The sequence below is a fragment of the Globicephala melas genome, chromosome 12, assembly GCF_963455315.2.
Source record: "Globicephala melas chromosome 12, mGloMel1.2, whole genome shotgun sequence".
Classification (NCBI taxonomy): Eukaryota; Metazoa; Chordata; class Mammalia; order Artiodactyla; family Delphinidae; genus Globicephala; species Globicephala melas.
Genome location: NC_083325.1, coordinates 8475308 through 8501390, shown reverse-complemented (window position 1 = coordinate 8501390; position 26083 = coordinate 8475308). Strand labels below are relative to the sequence as shown.

The 26083-nt window shown below is 38.7% G+C and overlaps 1 protein-coding gene across 3 annotated transcripts in view; it reads right to left on the bottom strand.

Annotated features, from left to right (window-relative positions):
• The window catches only part of MGAT4A (alpha-1,3-mannosyl-glycoprotein 4-beta-N-acetylglucosaminyltransferase A), a 107468-nt gene that overhangs the window by 14543 nt on the left and 66842 nt on the right, over positions 1-26083 (bottom strand). For all 3 annotated transcript variants that reach the window (XM_030838878.2, XM_030838879.2, XM_060309954.2), the window contains 7 exons: positions 13060-13106; positions 12159-12272; positions 10332-10407; positions 5246-5360; positions 3997-4127; positions 334-441; positions 25-218 (listed from right to left, as the gene is read on the bottom strand). In XM_030838878.2, the coding sequence (XP_030694738.1) occupies positions 25-218; positions 334-441; positions 3997-4127; positions 5246-5360; positions 10332-10407; positions 12159-12272; positions 13060-13106 (785 nt within the window). The remainder of the gene's footprint in view (positions 1-24; positions 219-333; positions 442-3996; positions 4128-5245; positions 5361-10331; positions 10408-12158; positions 12273-13059; positions 13107-26083) is intronic.

The window sequence follows — 26083 nt, the reverse complement described above, 5'->3', positions numbered from 1 at the left end:
AATTATATTTCGATAATGACCTACCTTTCCACATTGACTGGCTTGTCAAATTTAAACAGGATGTAGTCTCCAGCTACTGGAGTTATAGCCCAGAAGAAATCCTCCCCCATGTAAGTTTTCTCCAGTGTATGTCCTTGGTAGACCTTCAGAGAAGTAGATACCTCTGCAGGGGGGTTTACATGGATCTTAAGAAGTAATGGTTTCATGTAATCTTTATCCTAGGAGGAAAGACATATTAACAACATACGGCTCATTTATACTTCAGAAGAACAAGGATGATACAGTAGATAACAAATTGTCTGTGCATGAGAAAAATAAAATTAAATCACCAACCGTGAGTTTCTGAATTTTTCCTGTTAGTGAAGAATGCAGACCAACATGTTGGAAAAGAGAAGGTCTGAAGCGAATCCGCAGATTTGCTTTCTGTCGATCACAATGTTTCTAAATATTAAACGGGAAAGTTAGTGTTACATTATAAAGTGAAATCTTGTCCTCCTCTGAAAGATGAGAAGCCCTTCAGAAGGGTAAATATTGAAAAGAAAATCCAGCTTCATCTCATAATTCCAAGTCGTGTTTCTTTAGGGTCCCCTTTGAGGCATTAATAGATTTGCTACCTACTTGATAAACAGACACGATGCGGAAATTAAAAATAAGCACTTCCAAGGGAAGAGTTAAGGATTTAATTTCAACTACCTTTCAAAATAGGTCAATATAGATTTGACTTTTTTTTTTTTTTTAATTTTATTTATTTATTTTTGGCTGTGTTGGGTCTTTGTTTCCATGCGAGGGCTTTCTCTAGTTGCGGCGAGCGGGGGTCACTCTTCATCGCGGTGCACGGGCCTCTCATTGTCGCCGCCTCTCTTGTTGTGGAGCACAGGCTCCAGATGCGCAGGCTCAGTAGTTGTGGCTCACGGGCCTAGTTGCCCCGCGGCATGTGGGATCCTCCCGGACCAGGGCATGAACCCGTGTCCCCTGCATTGGCAGGCAGGTTCTCAACCACTGCGCCACCAGGGAAGCCCCTAGATTTGACTTTTAATGTTAAAATGCACAAACTCTAGAGGTTTGGTTCAAATACACAAAATATCTTTAATTGGATAATATAATGAAGAATTTGCAGATAAGAAAAAGCACATTTTGTTGCATGAAAGCAATCTGAAAATGTGAGCCAGCAAGTGGACTACAAGCAAGGACACAACATCAAAACAGACAAATCGGGATTCCCCGGTGGCGCAGTGGTTGGGAGCCCGCCTGCCGATGCAGGGGACACGGGTTCGTGCCCCGGTCCGGGTAGATCCCACATGCCGCGGAGCGGCTGCGCCCGTGAGCCATGGCCACTGAGCCTGCGCGTCCGGAGCCTGTGCTCTGCAACGGGAGAGGCCACAGTGGTGAGAGGCCCGCGTACTGCAAAAAAAAAAAAACCAGACAAATCCAACTCAGCACAGTTGGGAGACACCTATGTTTCAGCTCTAAGTGCCCCATGGCCCATATTTTCGATTATAAGCTGCTCTCGTGTGATCATGGCATGTGGGACCTACAGCCCTGGCAGGACTCTCGTGCATTCGTTAGCTCAGTGCTTCAGGACAGCCATGGCTACCTTGTCATGCTTTTATAAACCCTTTCCATTTTCAATGACTTGTATAAGTTTTGGGCCCAGAACATACTGAAAAAGACAAATGTATAAGACATTTCCACTTTGAAAGACCTCCAATTATTTCCTGGGTGTTAAAATGCCTAATTTTTCTCAAGAGGTTTACTTCATTAGCATTATTGCTAACAGGAGAGTAGAGGTGAAATTGTATATTTTATTTACACAAATAAAACACTCAAGTGGAAGGAGAGGGAAGGTAAGGGAGGGAGAGGACAGGGGAGGAGTGAGGAGAGGGGAGGTGGGACAGTGGAGGCGAGAGAGGATGAGAAGCAGCAGTGCCTGAGACCGAGCCCGCCACTCAACACACAGGCAACGAATGACACATTCGGGCCCGAAGAGTCAAAGCAGGTCCATAAACCTTTGGAAGAATGTGTGAATGCTTTTTTTTTTTTAAAGTAACATTGGTTTATAACATTATATAAGTTTCAAATACACATTATACTTCTACTTCTGTATACACTACAGTGTTCTCACCACCAAGTCAGTTTCCATCCATCACCATACAGCTGACCCCCTTTACCCATTTCACCCCGCCACTCAACCCCTGCCCCGTCCCGTCTGGTAACCACCACTCTGTTCTTGTAACTACGTGTTTGTTTTTGCTTGGTACTATTGGTGTGAATGTAAACTGGTACAGCCACTGTGGAAAACAGTATGGAGATTCCTCAAAAAACTAGGAAGTACCATATGACCCATCAATCCCACTTCTGGGTATTTATCCAAGGAACACGAAAACACTAATCAGAAAAGACACATGCACCCCTATGTTCATCACATTATTTACAATAGCCACGATATGGAAACAACCTAAGTGCCCATCAACGGATGAATGGATAAAGGTGTGCTGTGTACACGTACGTACACACACACACACACACACACACACACACACACACAGAGGAATACTACTCAAACATAAAAAAGATGAAATCTTTCCATTTGCAACAACATGGATGACGCTTGAGGGTATTATTATGCTCAGTGAAATAAGTGTGAATGGAAGGGTCTCCTAGACCACTGTCAAAGGAATGTGATTCTGGAGCCAGCAAGTATGTGGTGACAGCTTCCGTGACATCCTAGTGGAAGCAGCCGAAAAATTACAGGCCATAGAAAGACGGGTGGAAGAATGTATCTTCATGGTTTTAATTTTTACTTTCAGAGATTTTCACCTCACAAGCTCACTTAAGAACCTAACCACCATATTAGATAAAACTGCACAGGACCAATTAAAGGCAAGTGTGTTGTACAAATGTAAAGATGACATGAATTGTTCTGTGTCCTACAATAAAAATTCCTGTAAATCACAAAGAAAATACAGGTAAGGATTTACCTCATAAAAATGAGTTGATCGAATCGATTTATATGTTCAGTCATTTTTGGAAAGCTGGTACTCTGCTATTTCGCTACACACCGTGATTTGCTCTAAGAAAGTGGTTATTTTTAAAAGAGAGAGAAAGCAATAGCTTACAGACACCTGAAGAGGGTGTCCTAAAAGCTAACTGGCAGATAGGATGATCAAACTGTTCTAGGGAATATAAGGTCATGAAATCAAATTAAATGTTTGTTTGTGAGAATAAGTCAACACTATAATGACATATGCTTATAATAAAGATTTCCTTGTTATTACATGTCAAAGTGACTCATTCATTTTTAAGAATGTGTATTCATATTTTATTTATGCTTACAGCCAATAATTTAAAAAATTTTTCCAGAGATACAATTCAAATGAGACAAGAAAAACATATTAATTTACTTTCTACAATAAGATTTCAGTGGCGATAACTTAATATTTGAATAGTCCAAGCAAAAATCATTGTTTACTGACTTACCCTGTCACCAACATCCCAAAGGTCAGCATATCAGCATGAACATTGGCTTCTTACAAGTCACACAATACAAAAAAGGTACACTTTTGACTTGTCATTGTTTTGGTATAAAATATGACCTCCATTCTATTCATTATATCCAGGTGTGCTGGGGTTCCATATTGTCCCCAAAGTATTTGAAAAAAGAAAGCTGACAGAGGATGTGAAGAAAACCAAAACAACTCCCCCCTGACACAGGACAGATATGGCCAACAGCAAGGAAACACCAGAGCCTCAAGACACAATAAACATTCATCAGCAATTTAAAGAAAGGTGTGCTTCACTGACTTAAAAGTCCCTCCAGAACAGGAACTTCTTGTAGTTCTAGAAAGAAGGCAAGCACTTACACTGGTAAGTGGGAACACTGTTTTCTTTCAGCTACCTATTTAACTGTTCCTTTACAACATCTGGTTCCCTAAGAGTCATCACTTTCACTAAAAACATAAAAGAAGCCTCTTCTACCCGCATAAGAAATTAACTTACTGCATCTTTTTCAGGGTTGCAGACTTTCACCCACAGAATATGGTCCAAGAGCCAATCAATGGGTTTCTCCTTATAGAACATAAATATGAATTCCACAATCAGAGTGAGGTCTGGCGCTTGAAACATTTTACCTGAAAACATATTCCCAATCAGTAACTGTAATAAAGAAGCCAAGCAACAAAACAGCTTAAATGAGTGAAATCCGTACAACAAATACACGAAAGCTTGTGCTTTCAACTATAAATCATTATCAATAATTTCCCCACCTGTCTTATCAAAAGCAAACTTGCTTTAGCTAAGTTTAGTTGTCACCTGAGTATAAACAGAAGTAGGTACTGAACTCCTAACTTTCTCCATTACAAAGTCTATCATACAACTACTAGCTCAAAGGATTCAAGAAGCAAGCTGGAGATTTTTCCTTCATGTCTTATTAAAATTCTTCCCATAAAAAAGGGACTTAAGAGGTTTAAGTAAAAAAAAAAAAAAAATTTAACTAAATCAATACAAGCAAAAACAAGGACTCCTGATTTTGTCTTCACTGAAACCTTCACAAATAAAGATGTTTTTTGAGTCTTAAATTAAGTTTTGAGATAAATGATCAACAAGATCAAAGCCCCAGCCTCTAATACTTACAGATTTAAAGCATTAGAGGCAGTGAAATGTTACTCTCTGGGGTGTTTTTTAAGACCTATAAATTTCCTTCAACCTTCAACTTTAAACATATTCTCTTTAGTTGGATACTTTAGGAATTTTAATGAAAAAAAACTTTAAAAATAAGTACCCTTACTAGTCCCTGAAAGCAATACATGAATACAAACTAATGACTGAACAAGAACTTCATGTACTGTGTCAAATACCAGGAATTCCTATTAGAAAACCACTAGTGCAGGACTCTTCTTAAAAGAACCCCAATCTTGCAAAAGCTCTGGGCTTTAAAACAGGAACTCGAAGTGTCCGAGAAGGAACCAGACATGCTCCCCAGGACAGTGATTGGCTCTCTGTGGACATGAAAAGCCAGCAGGGCTGCCTTGCAGAACTCCAGAGTAAATATTACCATCTTAGAACTCTCCAAATACTATTTTGGGTTGACTTTCAACATTTTATACACAGAAGTTTACCAAAATTAAATTTTCTCAAAAGCAATCCATTTCCAGAGGAAAAAAGACAACTTTAAGGTAAAAAAAAAATAGTCTAAGATTCTAAGTCCCAGTTATTTCTGAAAAGTAAATAAATCTAAAACTTTTCTTACCAATGAAGCCCAGCTGGGAGAACTCAAGTATCATCCATTCCTCGGAAGAAAGTTGAAGTGCAAAATTTTTTATGGTGTTGAAGTAATTCTGCTTGACAATAATATCATCTTCAAGCTAAAGAAAGTTGAACAATCATATTAATAAATCAGAAAGAGAAGGAAGATTTAAAGAGAACATCCTTTACTATGGAAAAACTGAAGCACACTTTTATAATGACAATCAAGGAAACAATGGTCAAAAATGATGAAAATATAAAAATTAATTTTAGGACTTTCCTAGCAGTCCAGTGGTTAAGACTCCACGTTTCCAATGCAGGGGGCACGGGTTCCATCCCTGGTCAGGGAAGATCCCACATGCCACGTGGTGTGGCCAAAAAATACATAATAATAATAATGATAAAATAAAAAGGAAAAATTATAAAAAATAACTAAAATAAAAATAAATTTTATTAAAAGAAAGCAAGGAAAATAAAATGGCAGATGCACATAGCAAGTCAACAAAACCACTCCCTTACCACGGGAAATAACAAAACCACTCCATGAATTACTCCTTTTGGTCCTTTTATGGCTCCCAACATGATTTCACACTATCCTGTTTTCTTTTCAAAGGAAAAGAATTTTATAGGCCTTTTAATTTTTTCTTTTTTTTTTTTTGCTTTTTACATAATACATGTAACAAGTCAAAAAAAAAAAAAAAAAGCTAGCAGCTCTCCTCTGCCCTCCACCCTTCTAGTAGAAGTGACCAATGTTCAAGGTTGGGTGTGCACCCACTGGACACCTTCAATATGGGCATACAGCACAGGTAGACCCATGCCTACCTGAAGGTTCCCACCACCTTTACATTTTTATTAAAAAGGGATCACATTATGAAACTGGCTTTTTTCTCTTAATATATCATGAATATCTTTCCAGGTTAAAGAGTATATATTTAAAGCATTCTCTCTAGCAGATTCATACTATTCCCTGGGATTGATGGACAAATCATTCACCTGCTCACAGGCAGACACCCAGGTTGTTTCTCATGCTTTGTCAATGCAAACAATGCTTACACTTCATATCAGTGCTATTCATTTCTGTAGGATGGGTTCCTAAAAGTTCTCTTTTTATAGTTTAAAAGGTATCTTCAAAATACTTAAGAAGCTGTAGCAACTCAGAGCGCCAGTTAACCCCATGTGCTCTGCCATCACCACGTGTGTTACTGGAATGTTTACCAGTTCAAGAGGGAGTTGACAGAGACCAGAGATCAAGAGTATCTGCAAAGACTTCCTCCCCAAATCTCCTTTCATAAAATTTTAAAGTCATAAGATGATTTTTTTTACATATATACATTATTTTTTAATATTCTTTTCCATTGATGATTTTAATATCATAAGAAAACTCTTCCTTTTTTTTTTTTTTTTTTTTTGCGGTACATGGGCCTCTCACTGTTGTGGCCTCTCCCGCTGCGGAGCACAGGCTCCGGACGCACAGGCCCAGCGGCCACGGCGCACAGGCCCAGCGGCCACGGCTCACAGGCCCAGCCGCTCCGCGGCATGTGGGATCCTCCCAGACCCGGGCATGAACCCATGTCCCCTGCATCAGCTGGCAGACTCTCAACCACTGCACCACCAGGGAAGCCCCTTCCTTTTCTTAATGACACATTATCATTTCTAGTTATCTGCAAGTAATTTTCACTTGTTTTAGTATTTAGATTTTTTCATGTGTTTAAGTCCTATAAGCTTTCTTCCTATCTGTGAAGAAACAGTAGCAATATTTGGAAAGGTATGATTTTGACTCACCCAATATCTACTGAGCTTTGATTATGTTCCAGACACAGTACTAAACCCTGGGAACCCACCAGTGAACAGAAAAGACAAGTTTTACACCCTCAGAGCTTGTAGGGAAGCCAGAGGGAAAACCAGACAAAGCACAAAGCCCCGCTGGCACCTAACCTTGCTTTCCCAAAGAAGAGATGCCCACACTCACACGCAAACATTGGCCATGGACGCCCAAAGGAAAGATGACCCCCAATACCAGGTACTTCCAAGCTTTTCCAATAAGTAGATTAAAAAACAAGCTTGGAATAGAGATGCAGACGTAGGGAACACACGTGTGGACATGGCGGGGGGGAGCGAGGGGGGGATGAATTGGGAGATTGGGATTGACATATACACCATGTGTAAAACAGATAGCTAGTGGGAACCTGCTATATAGCACAGGGAGCTCAGTTCGGTGCTCCGTGGTGACCTAGATGGGTGGGATGGGGGAGTGTGGGAGGGAAGTCCAAGAGGGAGGGAATATATGTACACATATAGTTGATTCACTTCGTCGTATAGCAGAAATTAACACAACATTGTGAAGCAACTATACCCCAATTTAAAAAACAAAAACAAGCTTGGGACTGATTTAAATATACAGAAGTGTAGGTGAAATAATTAAATGCCTACTTAAAATTTAGTGCACTAAATTTGGTTACCACCAAAAATTTACATTTTTTTATATTATATTAGAAAAATTGCTTTCTTCCACTCTCACACCTCATCAAACAACTTCACTTTTTAAGAAACTTTTAAAGATAACTGTAGATTCATATGCAGCTATAAAAAATAATACAGAGACCCAACATACCCCCAATATATATCCTCCAATATAATTACAGCACAATATCACTACCAGGAAATTGACTCTGATACAATTCAACCACATTATTCAAATTTCACCAGTTTTACGTGCACTCAGTTGTGTGTAGTTGTGTGTCTGTGTGTTTAGCTCCATGCAATCTTAACACGTGTACATGTGCAAGAGCACTAGTAGAGCTAGGACACAGATCGGTTCCATCACAGGGGCTCTCATGCTACCCTTTACATCCTCAGCCACCTCCCTCCTCTCCCCCCTTCCTAGCCTCTGGTAACCAAGAGTGTTCTCCATCTCCATAATTTTGTCATTTCAAGAATGCTATATAGGGACCTCCCTGTTGGCACAGTGGTTAGGAATCCGCCTGCCAATACAGGGGACACAGGTTCGATCCCTGGTCCGGGAACATCCCACATGCCGCGCAGCAACTAAGCCCACAAGTCACAACTACTGAGCCTGTGCTCTAGAGCCCGCGAGCCACAACTACTGAGCCCTCATGCCACAACTACTGAGCCCTCATGCCACAACTACTGAAGCCCACGCACCTAGAGCCTGTGCTCCGCGACAGGAGAAGCCACTGCAATGAGAAGCCCGTGCACTGCAATGAAGAGTAGCCCCTGCTCGCCGTAACTAGAGAAAACCCGCGCGCAGCAACAAAGACCCAACACAGCCAAAATAAATAAATTAATTAAATAAATTAATTTAAAAAAAAGGTCTTGGGTAGGATACACCCCCAACATATGCAATGTTGAAGTCATGTCCCTGGGATAATTATGGAGTCTGGATTACAATACTTTGTACATCATAATGAACTCACTGAGAGAATTCTATACATTATGTAAAGACCTGAAGGTAAAGCAACTCCCTCTTTTCTGAGGCATAATTTTTGGGCAAATAGGGTAATTTTAAGAATGTTCAGTGGATCCATACGTGAAAGACCTGAAAAGCTGGTAGCAATCTTAATGACCAACAATAAGATCATCGTGATAGCTGAAAAATGGTACTTCAAGAAGCAATTAAAAATTATACCAATCTATAATTACTGGCATATAAAGGTGTCTACAGTATGTTAAATGACAGCAAAACAGGCTTTAAGACAGTATGCACAGTACACTCCTGTTATAAAAAGGGTTGTATTAAATGAGTTAATATGTGAAAAACATAAATTTTAAAGAACAATGCCTGACACATGGTAAGTATGCAATAAATGTTAGTTTATAGCAGCTGTTATTGTTATAATACATCATAGATTGACCCTGCTTAGGGGAAGTTTTCCTTACCATCCTCTTTCTTAACCCCCATCCTTTTCTCAATTTTTAAATATTAACTTTTCCTACACTCCCCCCAAAAGCTTTAAGGTTCCATTAATTCTTCCATTGGAAGAAAATTGGAAACAAATTTTAAAAGTGATATAGCTACACTTTTAAATTCTCTCTATAAAGTTCTTGACCATAATGTAAATATATATATATACTGGCCCTAGAACAAAGAGCAAGGTTCAACTACCATAATATTTGGTATACATTAAAATAAAATGCTATGAAATTATTATCTTAAAACTAAAATCAGACTTCTCTAATGTATTTAGAGGAAATGTACTACCTATATCTAGGATGCTGTGTTTTTTTATATGCACAGCTGTTGCATCCTGTTATAGACAATGTTGCACTCTATCATCATTTCCATTTTCCATCCTGTGAACCAAGGAAGGGTTCACGCACACTTGAATGCAGCTGGCTCGAGGTACAATGTCAAAGGAGACAAAGTCTGCCCTCAAGAAGTCCACCTTCCCATGTGATGTCAGCCTCTTTTCTTCCTTCTCTCCCTCCCCAGCCCCTGCCAACAGCTGCTTAATCATGTCCTTCCTGTTCAGGGACCATGGCTGCTTCTTGCCACTCTCATCCAAACATCCACCCAGGAAAGGATCTAATAAACTTTTTATACTGGAAAAAAAAACAATTGACAGGCTTCGTGTGCCATATACCTCTCAGGGGTATTTGCATTGTGAACAAGGGATAAAGACGTTTGGTTAAAGAAGTGAAATTCCAGTGGTGAAATTTAAGCTTAAAGGTTTGAAAGAAATAAGAGCTTCCTAGAATTATTTAAGTTGTTGCCTACCTGGCTAACTTAAAACCCTTATCATGATGGACTTACTGTTTTAGCCATGCTGCTAAAAGTTGCACCATTAGAACTAAATGTCAACTTTATTATCTTCAGTACAAATGAAAATGTATTGAAGTGCACAAAACAACTATTTACCATAAGACCACCAAAATAATTATGAGCTAAACCAGCGAGTGGAACTGCAGAGCCCATGTTCTCAGTGATGTGATCAACCCTTCTGCTCTGGCATACTGTTATGATCTTATATATTTTAGAGGGTTTATGCTTTCAAAACTTCGTTTTAATGAAAATATACCCTTCATATTACTTTTCCTTTAAAAGTGTGAAAAAAAACCAAACACACACTTACCTGGATGTAATATGTACCCTTTTCCTGAGCATACATCATTAGAAAACAATAATCGAGGTTTTGCTTTGTTCTCCATCTGAAATAAAAATTTTCAAAAAAAGTTAGGGACTTCCCTGGTGGCACAGTGGTTAAGAATCCACCTGCGAATGCAGGGGACACGGATTTTATCCCTGGCCCGGGAAGATCCCATATGCAGCTGAGCAACTAAGCCTGTGTGCCACAACTACTGAGCCTGCGCTCTAGAGCCCGAGAGCCACAACTACTGAGCCTGCGTGCCATAACTACTGAGGCCCACACGCCTAGAGCCCGTGCTCCGCAACAAGAGAAGCCAGTGCAATGAGAAGATCGCGCACCGCAATGAAGAGTAGCCCCCGCTCGCCACAACTACAGAAAGTCTGTGCGCAGCAACGAAGACCCAACGCAGCCAAAAAAAAATAAAAATAAGTTAGGAATCAGACTCAAAGTTAGCAAAATAAGGTTAGATGTATACTATTTTATAATATATAAAATATTTTATAATATATACATATGCAATATATACATCACATATTGTATACACGATATTATATATATACCCAATGTATAGTTATGTATTAGAAAGATAGGTAGATAGATAAATAGATGGATGGATATCTCACATACAGGATATATCCACTTAGGAGAGAGTGAATGAGAATTCACTCTTCTCTAATGAAGTCTTTATCGAAATATATTCTCAAAAACACTAATCCTCAAGGTGTCCTGAGGAAAAAAGGAGTCTAATGTCAAGTAAGTTTGGGAAGAACACATATTCCTCTTCTAGAGACGTATTAGTAATATTAGAGGCATTTAAACATTAAGCAGTAAATACATTTGTTGAAAAAAAGTTTTTAATCCAATATTTTCCAAATTTTCTTGACCACAGCCCCCTTTTCCAGTAATATCTTAATGTCTCTAGGAACTAGTGCTTTACATACAGGTAAAAATGCTTTAAAAACCCAAAACATCATATTAAAATTTACAATATTAGGTCCTTTTGGTGAATTCTTGGCAGGCTACAGAAACACACTGACCAATGTGAAAAAGAGAAGTGGTTTTTCTAAAAGCCAGTTTTTAAAAAAAAAGCACACAATAAAATAAAAGCTTTGAACCACTAAGTAAACTTCTCCAGAAAATATCTTACAAGCTGATATGAATTTATTGAGTCTATCCAGAGTTTTTTTCAAACAAATTCGATCCTAAATTTTTAAAATAACATTATATTTATTGAGAGATAATTAACCAATTATAGGGACAAATCTGTTTTTGTGACAAATTAACAACTCAAGAAATACAATAAATCTCTTCCCAACACAGTGCTTTTGTCCCTTTTTCTGGTTATAGGCAATCCCAAAATAATGCCAATATCTCTTAGCTTACTTTGTCTTTAACAACACCACAAGGAAAGTTTTCCTTTCAATTTTAGAGATTCAGAGATAAATAAATTCAACTGACTAATGATTTTATTGCAATACAATTCTGCACAAGAGTATTATTGTTTTTATCACTTTTATTGGATCTGTTTTCATTTATGTTACATACATACATGAGATTTCTATCTGGACTAAGTTTTGAGTTATACTGAATATACTCTTAAGAAAAGTTATAACAACACAGAACAGCACGGTCATAAAATTCATTAGGTTTACCAAATTCAACCTCTCATCAGAAACTCCACAGAATTTCCAATAAAATAATCAAAAAGTCATTAGCTCTCAACTAATCAGCTCAACCCTAAAATGAGTTAAGCTTCGATAAACAAGGATGACATTTATTACCTATTATACTCACAAGGGTGCACAGGCTTACCTTATTCTTTCTTTAGAATCTCCAAATGTCTCCTTTAAGTTTGTCAAGTCAGGATAATAGCTTTCAGGAGGTGATATTATTTCCACCAAGCCAGAACTGATTTCTTTAGAAAATCTATCATGAGAAAGGTTGGCTGAGTTATTTAAGTTCTGTGGGATTTTATATCTTAACGATCAACTTATATGTATAACATAAAAATACATTTAAAAAAATCTCTGGTTTTAGCATATTGATAGACAAAGGTAGAGGCACATTATCTTAAACAAGGACCTTTGCTTCTCTTTTGTCTTTCCTTTTAAAGTAAAAGATATGTCTTTTGGGGGCAACAAGAGATACATTTCAATGAAGAAACCCATATCAGGACTAATTTCATGATACTGCTCTTAAAACTACAAAGGCAATATTATAAAAACTAATGGTATCTGCAGCTTACTAAGCTGTCCATCTGTTATCTGTTATGCGCCCCACTCACAATAAACTGTTAATAAACCTTTGCAGATTTTTAGACATAGTTTAGCACTGAGGTTTGAAACTGCTACCTGACTAGCTATCCTGACAGCAGAAATTTCTTTTCTTGCTAAACAGAGGGTGAAAGATTTAAGTGATCTCATATGACTCTCTATTCACTGTCTTCAAGATTAAAAATTGTTGTTTGGTAGTGTTACATATATATGACATTCAAGTCTTTTCCAAAATGAAATACACCAATGTATCCCATCAGATAACTTGATATATATACACATACTTTATGATACTATAAAAGACCAATGATAGGTGGTCCAGTGAACACCGAACTCCACAGAAAAAAATGAACTGTAAAAGAAGGTGTTTTCTTTTAGCAAAAAGCCAAGAGATAATAGTAAATAGAATATTTTCATTTCCATAATTAAGAAGAACTTACTCTTTCTCCAGGTTGGCTACAACACCATTTACATAATCAATATCTGTCTGGGAGAGAAAAAAACAATTATACCAACATTCATGTTTTTATATTTTTACCTTTATATTTTATTTAACTTTTAATTCTGAACTCAAAATTAAATAAATGATTAAAACATTCACTGAAAACATGAAATTTTCAGACAACTTACGGGATCTGCACTTCCGTATTCTACTGTATTGCACTGCTATATATCGCTGAGTACTAACCAATACAATAAGCAGATTCTTAAGTTTTTGTTGTTTTCAATTGTCTATGTTCAATTCAGTAGAAAAAAGTGAGCACAGAAACTATTTCTACTTCTTCTGCAACATCCAAACTGTAAGTCGTGAATAAATAACAGATGCAGAACGCTATAGGGAAAGATTTTTCCACTTGGAATCATAAAACCAAGGTTCCAGATTTGCCTCTCTAGCTTCTGGCCTGTACAATCTAAAGAAAGTCACTCTCTGAGCCTCAGTTTCCTATCCTATTTAAAGAAAAAGCGGGGGGGGGGAGGTTTGGGAGGAAATAATACCTCAGACACTATGACATTACATGATAAAGCTATGTAATAAAAAGCAGTGTTATTCTGTATTATTGTTATTATTTTATTATTAAGCTGATAATGAGAACCCAAGTCAAGAGTACTTTAATCAGTCAGAAAAAAACGTTTATCAAACCTGTGAACTTCTAAATTATATATACAAGTAGAGAGCCAATACTCCCGACCAATTTTAACTACAGTGACAACTTAAAATGCTCAACTGTTAGAAAGAATCAACGATATCTCTAGTACAATCTATGTTATAAAGACTGCGAAAACACTTAATACTTGAGGAAGATAAGCTTTACCTTTTTGGTTTATTTTAACACTGGAAATTACAAAACTACTGAATTATAAAAAGTTGTTTTAGAGGAGGCTTTTTGGAAAAGTATTTTAACTTTAATTTCTGTTAATTGAAAGTAATTCCTATTTTAATTGTTAAAGATGTAGGAGTGAGACAACTTATTAAGACCATATCCTTCAAACTCTTAAAGAACTATGGAAACACAACTAGCACACAGCTCAAAACCCTCCGTCCTTCCCCTACGTAAACCCACACACATCCTACCATTCATCAGGCTATGATTTTAGAGAACATAATCAAGTCTGGTTTATATAACCTTTAATGAGTTTAGTAATACCTGAAATTCAATTTGATAAGCATTTATTGAGAGCCAGTGATTTGCCTAGCCAAGGAAACCAGAATACAGATGAACAAGTCCAGCTCCCTGTCCAGTAAGCTATCCAAGAGGGCGGCCAAGAAGAATTATGTGAACATAGATCTATTATGTAATGTATAATAAAATTTATGAAATGCAAAGTGATCCATATCTAAAACTACACATAATCCTTATGTTGCATGTTAACTGACGCAACTAGCAAAGGATTCACTTAAGCGACGGTAACTGGTGTCACCATTATATACCAGAAGCGATCCTACCTGCTATCAGCCAAGGGAGTGGTTGTGGGGCTCCTCTGAAGAAAGTAAACATGTAACTGGCCTGGAAACACACAGCTAGGCCAGTCTTCGTCCCCATTCAGGCCTCTACTTGCCTCTCTCCAACTCTTAAATGTTGGCCATAAGACAGGAAGTCTCTGAGATGTTGGGGGCTTCACTGCTTTAAATTAAAAGAACGCTTTTTCCTGAAATCTTTTTTAAAGGTCTGTGGAGACTTTTTAAAAGGCACTATTTTTGTTTTTACTCCCATTTCTCTAGGAGGTGGGTCAAAAAGGATCTTGCTATGATTTATGTCCTAGAGTGTTCTGCCTATGTTTTCCTCTAAGAGTTTGATAGTGTCTGGCCTTACACTTAGGTCTTTAATCCATTTTGAGTTTATCTTTGTGTATGGTGTTAGGGAGTGTTCTAATTTCATTCTTTTACGTGTAGCTGTCCAGTTTTCCCAGCACCACAAAAATTTAAAAAATGGGACCTAATGAAACTTAAAAGCTTTTGCACAGCAAAGGAAACCATAAACAAGACGAAAAGACAACCCTCAGGAGAAAATATTTGCAAATGAAGCAACTGACAAAGGATTAATCTCCAAAATATACAAGCAGCTCATGCAGCTCAATATAAAAACAAACAACCCAATCCAAAAATGGGCAGAAGACCTAAACAGACAATTCTCCAAAGAAGATATACAGATTGCCAACAAACACATGAAAGGATGCTCAACATCACTAATCATTAGAGAAATGCAAATCAAAACTGCAATGAGGTATCACCTCACAGCAGTCAGAATGGCCATCATCAAAAAATCTACAAACAATCAATGTCAGAGAGGGTGTGGAGAAAAGGGAAGCTCTTGCACTATTGATGGGAATGTAAATTGATACAGCCACTGTGGAGAACAGTATGGAGGTTCCTTAAAAAACTACAAATAGAGCTACCATATGAGCCAGCAATCCCAGTCCTGGGCATATACCCTGAGAAAACCATAATTCAAAAAGAGTCATGTACCACAATGTTCACTGCAGCTCTATTTACAATAGCCAGGACATGGAAGCAACTTAAGTGTACACTGACAGATGAATGGATAAAGAAGATATACACATATATACAATGGAATATAACTCAGCAATAAAAAGAAATGAAATTGAGTTATTTGTAGTGAGGTGGATGGACCTAGAGTCTGTCATACAGAGTGAAGTATGTCAGAAAGAGAAAAACAAATACCGTATGCTAACACATATATATGGAATCTAAAAAAAAAAAAGTTCTGAAGAACCTAGGGGCAGGATAGGAATAAAGACACAGACATAGAGAATGGACTTGAGGACATGGGGAGGGGGAAGTGTAAGCTGGGACGAAGTGAGAGAGTGGCATGGTCATATATACACTACCAAATGTAAAACAGATAGCTAGTGGGAAGCAGCTGCATAGCACAGGGAGATCAGCTCGGTGCTTTGTGACCACCTAGAGGGGTGGGATAGGGAGGGTGGGAGGGAGGGAGATGCCAGAGGGAAGAGATATGGGGATATATGTATATGTATAACTGATTCACTTCGTTATACAGCAGAAACTAACACACCATTGTAAAGCAGTTATACTCCAATAACGATGTTAAAAAAAAAGGTAATACTGTCCTCCAATTCTGAGAACATATCTGTGAATCTACAAATGAGATATGTATATTCTTAGGGTATGTGAGTGATAATGATTGGGACAGGTGGGAAAAAGAGTAGACACACATAGCAAAAGAAGAAAGAGTATTCCCCCCAACCCCCAGAGAAAGCGTCTTCTTCATGGTTAAGTAAAATTAAAATTTTTAAATTAAAACTAAAGGATTTATTAATACATACGTCAACATGGATGAACCTTGAAAACACTGTGCTAAGTGAAAGAAGCCAGTCACAAAGGACCACACATTTTATAACTGCACTTATATAAAATGTCCAGTATTTTAAAAATACCTATAGAGACAGAAAGTAGATTAGTGGTTGTCTAGGGCTGGAGGGAGAGCAGTATTAATGGGTAATGGCTAAGGGGTTCAGAAATTTCTCTTTGAGGTGATGAAAATCTTTCAGAAATTGATTAAGATGATGCCTACAGAACTCTGGCTTTAAATAGGTGAGTTGTATGTTATGTGAATTCCAAAAAATAAATAAATAAATAATCGAAAACAAAAACTAAGAGATAGAAAAAAGTTAAATGTAAAAAAAAAAAAGTATTTCAGATTGTGCATACAGAACTATGGGTCAAGCAGCTTCTCTTAGGGATGTATAAGGAAAAGTTTAAGAAGCATAAAAGCAGGTTCAAGTAAGTCACTAATACTGACACCAATTCATCAGCATAGAGTCATACACACGTAACAATTCAACATATACACTTGGCTTAAGAATCAATTTTACCAGTAGTATATAAATTAGATGACATGACAGTAATAAATTCCAATCTTTACTCTAAATCAATAATTTATAAAGTCCAACTGGAAAAGAAATAATTCTTTGCCAAATGTCACGGCAGTCAGGAAACTGTAACAAAGTCATATGATTTCAGGGAAACTTTCAATTAAAATCAATATATAAAATAACACATCACTTTTGAATATGCTATAGCTGTTGTGTTCAGTAATACTGCAAAGAACAAATATGTGAAATAGAAATCTGAGTGAAAAGATATTTTTAGAAATAAATCATAGAAATTTATTTCTAACGGCCCAAAGAATAAAACAGAAAGTTAGAGGCAACCTCCTATGAAAGATAAACAAATGTTACAAATGTCAGAAACTTTAAACAGTTACCAGTTGTAAGACAGTTACCCAGATGAAAAAGGAAGAAATTTTAAGCACTAGATCAAAAAAGAACATAAAATTAAGAGGACTGAATTTTAAATAACTTGAAGGTAAAAACTGATTTTTAAAAATGTCCTTTATATGTAAATTTACTATCTTCTTTCCAATCATTTCATTCCACAAATATTTACTTGGTGTCTACACCGTAATTGGGGATATTTATATCCGTATCATATCCATATCATCAAGCTCTGAGTTTAGATTAGCAAATAAAATAGACAAGATCTCTGCCTTGTGAAATTTAAAATTTGTGGAAGATGCAGTCCATAAAGAAAACCAAAATTATATATATATATATGTATTTATAACTGAATATTTATTAAGTGCTATATAACTAGTATGCAATAATAGAGAAAAGGAAGCAACCTATTTAAACAGGATAGTCAAAGAAAGTCTGAAGATTTGACATCTGAGCCCAAACCTGATACATATTGCTATTCAAATCGACAAAAATAAACAGAAAATACTAAAAGGAATATTGTAAATTAATTGATATGTTAATTAGGGCTTTGCCTCTGCCCTTAGGGTATGTGCAAGATAATCCACTGGAATAGATCATAGCGTAGAATTTTCTATTTTGTATATATTTTAGGGGGTATAATATGCTATTATTATACACATGTACAGACTGGGGGGTGCTGCTCAATGCAATGCTGAGCAGGAAAGCTGGGCTTGCACTGCTGTACTGGAAAATACAAGTCCTGGTGAGACAGGAAGGTTGAATTAACCAAACAGGCCACCAAGTGGTCACTGGAAATAGGCCATAAAAATAAGGATGGGGCTACCCTGGTGGCGCAGTGGTTGAGAGTCCGCCTGCCAATGCAGGGGACATGGGTTTGTGCCCCTGTCCGGGAAGATCCCACATGCCGCGGAGCGGCTGGGACCGTGAGCCATGGTCGCTGAGCCTGCGCGTCCGGAGCCTGTACTCCGCAACGGGAGAGGCCACAACAGTGAGAGGTCTGTGTACCGCAAACAATAATAATAATAATAAGGATGATATCCACCACCTTTGCTGGTTATCTTCTAAATAAACTCTGATGGCTTTATATCACTCGGTTGATAACTCTGTTCCAAGTCTTCCCTATCCTTGTTCCTAGGGGCTAAATTTTCTTCTAGTTATGGGTCACTTTTTTGGGGGCTCCTTGGCATACTGGTTAACAATAACAATTTTTTATTTGATACTGGACATTACAAATGGACACCGCTGAGTGTCTTGATTTTGCTTTCTTCTTTTAGAAACCGCTGAGCTTTATCCCAGCAGACAGTTATTTGTGGGTCAGTTGATCCTTAAAGGTCTCTAAGCTTTGCTGGGGTGGGTTGAGAATGACCACTTCAAGGATGACCACTTCCTTTGGCGTCTCTACTGAACGCCCTGGGTTATCACCAGGGGCTTACCGTTCTGGCTGGTCAACCTCATCCTACATGAGCAAAGGGATATGGTCAGGTTACAGCTCCCTGATCATCCTTTTTCCAAACCTGTGGAGCTTCACCCTGTGTATGTGGGTCCCCACCCAACAAAGACTCAAAGGCACCATCATTTTCTGTTCAGCGTCTCTGTTCTGAAACTCTGTTCCGCAATTTCCAGCTGCTCTCTTCGGGATTCCCCTTCCTGCAACGTGATCTGGAAATATCTCCAGGCAGAAAGTTGGGACAATCGTGGTGCTCATTTCTCTCTCTCAGGGAATCACATCCTGCACAGCCTGCTGTCCACTGTCTGAGAACAACTAGATGGTATATTTTGTCTAGCTTTTTAATTGCTTATAGCACGAAGGTAAGTCCAGTCATTAACTCCATCATGGCTAGAAGCAGACGTCATTTTTTTTTTTTTTTTTTTTTTTTGTGGTACACGGGCCTCTTACTGTTGTGGCCTCTCCCGTTGCGGAGCACAGCCTCGGATGCACAGGCTCAGCGGCCATGGCTCACGGGCCCAGCCGCTCCGCGGCATGTGGGATCTTCCCAGACCGGAGCACGAACCCATGTCCCCTGCAACAGCAGGCGGACTCTCAACCACTGCGCCACCAGGGAAGCCCGAGAGGTCATTTTTATATAATAAAGAACCAATGAGAATTCCAGAAAGAGAATGTGTACAAGCGACAAATCCAAAGGACTAAAATGACAGGCCTGTACCAGAATGGAGCTGGCAGCTCATAATAAATTTTGTTTCCCTAGGAGTCCAAGGAAAAGCTATTCCTATACACCTAGTGCTTGGTTTAAGTTCTTTAAATTCAGTGCAGATGTACCAACTAAGGCTAACAAATACCACAGTTAGCTTGTAGTTTCTAAAATAGTCAAGCTGTTCAAAGATAAAAGTAAGAAAGCGGAAGTGAAAAGGACACACAAGTGAAAAAAAGAAACCTACTTCTTCATTTTCAATATATCTCTCATAGCCTTTCTTCCTTTCCTTCTCCTAACAGTCAGCTGATGCTACAGCAACAGTTCTCAAACTTTTGTGATCAGAACCCATTCAGTTCAAAATATGTTCCTAGTTTGATGACTTCTCACCACCTCCAAGCCTAGCCTGGATTATTACAAGTTTTCTAAGTAGCCTCCTCGCTTCTGCCCTTTCCAAAGCAGCCACTGTGATCCTTTTAAAAGATGAGTTATACCAAAAATGCATAACTGCAATCTAATCATGAGAAAACATCAGACAGACCTAAATTGAGACATTCTACAAAATAACTGACTAGTACTCATGAAAAGTCTCCGAGTTCATGAAACACAAGAAGAGACTGAGGAGCTGCCAAAGATAGGAGGAAATTGGACTTCCCGGGTGGCACAACGGTTAAGAATCCGCCTGCCAATGCAGGGGACACGGGTTTGAGCCCTGGTCTGGGAAGATCCCACATGCCGCGGAGGAACTAAGCCTGTGCGCCACAACTACTGAGCCTGCGCTCTAGAGCCCACGAGCTACAACAATGAGCTACAACTACTGAGCCCGCGTGCCGCAACTACTGAAGTCCGCGCGCCTAGAGCCTGTGCTCCGCAACAAGAGAAGCCACCGCAATGAGAAGCCCACGCACCGCAACAAAGAGTAGCCCCCGCTCACCACAACCAGAGAAAGCCCGTGCGCAGCAACGAAGACCCAACACAGCCAAAAGTAAATAAATAAATATTTTTTAAAAAAGGAGGAAATTAAGGAATCAGAACAACTAAATGTGGTGTGATATTTTGGATTGTACACTGGAACAGACGGCCTTAGGTGGAAAAACGTGGAATGTGAATAATGTCTACAGTTTGGCTAATAGTATTATATCAATGTTCATTCCCTGGTCTTGATTATTTGGCTACATAAGTTGTTAACATTAGAGCAGTGAAGGGAATACTCTGCATTACTTCTGCAACTTTTCTGTAAATCTAGGTTATTTCAAAATAAAGTTTTTTAAAGTGCCTTCAAAGAAAAAAAAACATTAAGTCAAGTGTCTTCTCTACTTGAAACCCTCAAATGGCTTTCCAGATTAGCAGTTCACAAGACAGACCCACTCCCTGTTTTCATAAAGTAAGATTTTATTGGAACACAACCCCATCCTTTCATCTACATGGTGTTTCTGGTGTTTTCGGGGCTACTACAGCAGAGTTGAACAGTTGCAGCAGAGACTGTGTGGCCTGCAAAGCCTAAAATATTTGTCATGTGGCCCTTTGCAAAAAAACTTGGCCACAGTTTCCTGACTGAGGGTAAAAGCAAAGTTCTCATGATGGCCTGTAGTGTGCTCAGTGATCTGGCCCACCTGCTCCTCCTCTGCCGACCTCCTGCTGCTAAGCCCCTCACCTCTTCTGCTCCAGCCACACAGGCGTCTCCTTGCTGTTTCACAAAATGTGCCCAGCAATGCTCTCACGTGAGGGCCTTGGCACGTGCTGTTCGTCTGCTTGGACTGTGCAACTCTTGCACCCTTCAGGTCTTTGCCCAAGTGTCCTGACCACTCTGATAAACCCTCCCTTGGCAACCCTGTACTCCCCTTCTTATGTACTCTGATTTATTCTCCACAGCGTTCTCTACCATCTAACACGTCATACATTTGTTTTTTATCTGTCCTTCTCTACAATGTAAGCTTCATGGGGTAGAGGCTTTTATTAGATGATATGGCTAACACCGCTGCGTCAGTAAATATTTGTTGAATTACAAGCAAGTTTTATAAGATATTATATATACATATACGTATATATGTGTGTATATGTGTGTGTATATATATATATACACTTTCTTCCTGACTGGCATTTCTGTGATTTATAACCAATGCATAAGTAAACATCTTAAAATCTACCTTCTAAAAAAATTACAGGCCAAAACTACTACTGAAGCACGAAGACAGTAATCTGTGATTTAAAATCAAGAATAGAAACAACTAATAACTAGACAGATCATCAGCAAGTCTGCAGAAGACTTGCACAACACTATCAACCAACTTGACCCAACAGGCATCTATAAAACACTCCTTTCGACAACAGCAGAATCCATTCTTTTTAAACCACACGGAACCTCATCAGGGTAGACCATACACAAGTCCATAAATAAGTATTTATAAATTTAAAAGGTCTGAAATCATGCAAAGTTTATTCTCTGACTACAGTGGAGCTGAATTAGAAATCAAACAAGAGAAGGAAGTTTGGGAAATACACAAATAGATAAAAATTAAACAACACATTTCTAAATAAACCATGAGTAAAAGAAGTAATTACAAGGGGATTTAGAAAGTATTTTGATCTGAATGAAAATTAAAACTTGACATATCAAAATGTATGGGAAGCAGCTAAACTGGTACTCAGAAGGGAGAGTTAGAGCTCTAAACTGCCTCTATTAGGAAAAGAAACTCTCTAACCAATAATCCGAGTGTTCACCTTAAAAATATAGAAAAAGAAAAGTAAACCAAACTAAGAGTAAGCAAAAGGAAGGAAATAGTAAAGAGTGGAAATGAATGACATAGAAAAATAGAGGAATGATAAACAAAGTCCTACCATATAGCACAGGAAACTATATTTAATATTCTCAGATAAACCATAATGGAAAAACATATGAAAAAATGTATATATATATAACTGAGTCACTTTGCTGTACAGCAGTAGTTAACACATTGTAATTCAACTACAGTTCAATAAAAAAAATTAAATAATGAAAAATAGAGAAATGATAAAGTTAATAAAACTAGAAGTTGGTTCTTTTTTTTCTTTTTCTTTTTTCTTTTTTCGTGGTACGCGGGCCTCTCACTGCCGTGGCCTCTCCCGTTGTGAAGCACAGGCTCCAGACGCGCAGACTCAGCGGCCATGGCTCACCGGCCCAGCCACTCCGCGGCATGTAGGATCTTCCCGGACCGGGGCACGAACCCGTGTCCCCTGCATCGGCAGGCGGACTCTCAACCACTGCGCCACCAGGGAAGCCCTAGAAGTTGGTTCTTTGACAAGATCCAAAAAAAAATGATAATCAACTGAATAGTATCACCAGAAGTTTTTCTACTTTACCTGACGGCCAGCCAGCTGGAGCTGAAAGACCTAAAAGATCTCACTGGGGGAGCGAGTGGGGAAGAGAAAGAAAGGAAAATGGCGGTAGGGGTAGGAAGAATGAAGACAGGAGACTGCTGTCTAGCAAATTAACCTTGAGGAACTATTGGACTCTCAGCCATGTGCATATATAGCTAATAAATATTTTTTTCAAAAGGAAAGACAAGGGTACAGAAAAAAATATTCCCGTGTAATGCCAGACTACAAGTTAAGGGCACGAGCCACCGTCTAATGGATTTTTTAAAGATTTCTAAAATCCTTCAGTACCTTCCTCACTTTAGTTCAACGAGTAAAAGAATACTTAGAATGAAATCTGTTCTTTTGCCTCTATTAAGAAAGATGACAAAAAGGTAAGTATGAGAGATTGAGAAAACATAAGTACAGAGAGGGCGACTGTTTCTGAGGCTACTGTACTTCTCAGGGGCTTTGGGGTGGAAAAAAGTTCCAAAGCATTCAGGTAACTAACCCCTGGCTGAAAGCACCACTAAAGGGTCTAACCAGAAAAGACTAAACCACTCATACAGAGTTCACCCAGGAACACAGCACTGACATTACACACAATCACCAATGAGAAACAGTTACAAAACTGCAAACTCCATTTTCAGTAAGACCAAAATTAATAACCAAAATTCTCAAACTCAAAAGGAATCCAGTTTGGTTCCAATAACCCGAGGTCATGTGCAGAACCGTGCAGAGTAGTTATAGTTGCAGGAAGCAGCCCGACTCTGTAGCAGCTACAAAGACATGGTCTGATCAAGGAAAATAAACAAAACACATAACACACACACACAGTTAGTCTGGAACACTACTCTGTCCCTCCTTCAATGATGATTCATAAAAAAGGAACCAACACAGCAACTACAGAAAAACATAAGAAAAAAAGGAGAGCTTCAACAAAACCTATGAACAAAAACAACAAAAGCTACACTTGACAGCAACAAAATAGGTGAGAAATTGTGACCAAATATTTCCTCAGTAATTGAAAAGAAAAACACCCCATTGAAGCAGTTGCTGTGGTGAAGCAATTCCAGAGAGCAGAAATGATTGTAATAATTTTAAAATATACATGGAAATGCAAAAGATCTAAAATATCTAAAGCAATCTTGAAAAGAACAAAGTTGGAGGACTTAATCCTACCCGTCTTCAGTACTTCAAAGCTACAGTAATCAAGATACTGAGGAATTTGCATAAGGATCAATGCACAGATTAATGGAACAGAACAAAGACCCACACTTATAGGGTCACTGGATTTTCAACAAAAGCACCAAAGCAATCCAATGGGGAAAGGAAAGTGTTTCGATAACTCGTTATGGGAGAAAATGACATCTATATAAAAAACAGTGAACTTTAACATGACCAAAAATTAACTTGAGATAGATCACAGACCTAATGCACAAGTTAAAACATGAAGCTTTCAGAGAAGAAAATCTTTATGATTTGGGGGTAAGCAAGGGTTTCTCAGGTCATGGAGAGCAAGAGTCATAAAAGGCAATATTGACAAATTAGACTTCATCAACATTAAAAACTTCTGCTCGCCAAGACAAGGCAAAAACATGAATAGACTTCCACAGATTGGGAGAAAATATTCACAAATCACGTATTTGACAAAGAATGGTATCCAGTATACACAAAGAACTCTGAAAAACTCAATACCACCACCACACAATTTTTTTAAACGGGCAGAGTTTTGAAGACATTTTACAATAGAAAATAAAATGGATTAATGATGGATAGAGATGCGATAAATGAAAGTACTAAAACATTGGTAGAATCTAGGTAGGATGTAAACAGGTATTTACTGTAAATTTCTTTCGATTTTGTTGTATGTCTTAAAAGTTTCATAATAAAAAATACCATTCAAAAGTCCTTTCTTGAACTTAAAGAAGACTTGACTCCATACCTAAAGAACATATCCTGTGCCAGGGAAAAATGATCTACAATGGTTAAAATCAAGACATAGTATACCAAAATTACTAGGCTTTAAAGATAAAAAAAGAATCTTTTGGGCAACCAAGCAAAATATGGATTTCTTACAGCAAAAAATAAGAAAGATGGAAGGTCATCTGGCTAGCTTCAGCAATAGCACTATACCATTCCCCCATCCTCTGGGGAAAAAAAGGGGGGGAAAAGAAAGAAAGAAAGGAAACGAAATGTAACTGACGGTTTCTATACCCAAGCAAATATAAAGAGGCAGAAGATAATTTTTTTTTGCGGTACACGGGCCTCTCGCTGTTGTGGCCTCTCCCGCTGTGGAACACAGGCTCCGGACGCGCACGCTCAGCAGCCATGGCTCACGGGCCCAGCCGCTCCGCGGCATGAGGGATCTTCCCGGACCGGGGCACGAACCCGTGTCCCCTGCATCGGCAGGCGGACTCTCAACCACTGCGCCACCAGGGAAGCTCCATCAACATAATCTAGGTGTTACGGTTTAGGCAAAATTCTGACTGAAACCACTTCAAAAACTCACTTCGTCTCTTTCTTTCACTTCGAATAGTATTTAGCCATCTACCCCTATGCCTCCATGTTGATTGCCCGTGGCAGTTATCTAGCAATTCAGGTATTTTTGAAGATACAACCTGTTTCGGTCAGGATCTCAGTTGCAACGGACAGAAACTGATTCACGCAGAAGAGTCAGAAAAGCAATTTACTGGAAAATGATTGGTTAGAACTTATAGAACCTCCAGTTGGGCTGAGGAAGCAGGCTAGGAAGGTGGCAGAAATAACCCCGGACCACAGCCAAAAATCAGAGAATGCTCCTAATGCCACAGCCTGCAAAGCCCTCACCATCAGTCCTCGATGCTCTGGACACTGCCCCTGTGGCCCCTGGAGATGACACCACCACCACTACCACCAGAATGGACTGTCCACAACCCCTGCTTCCTTAGAAAATATATTTCTGCTGGCGTACAGAAATATAAACTGATCCTGTATCCAGCCACCTTGATAAACTTCCCTATTATTTCTAACAATTTGTCTGTTTTAGAGGGGGTTTTCTGTGTCATCTGAAAACGATGAAGCTCCACTCAAAGTCCAGGAAAGGAACACCCACATGGCTGAGCCCAGGTGACATGCCTGGAAACTGGGTGAGCAATTATCTGGCATGTTTAGTTTCCACAGTGGGAGGAAGACACTCCTTCCCACCAAGCTTCATAAAATGGGGAATTCTCCAGATATC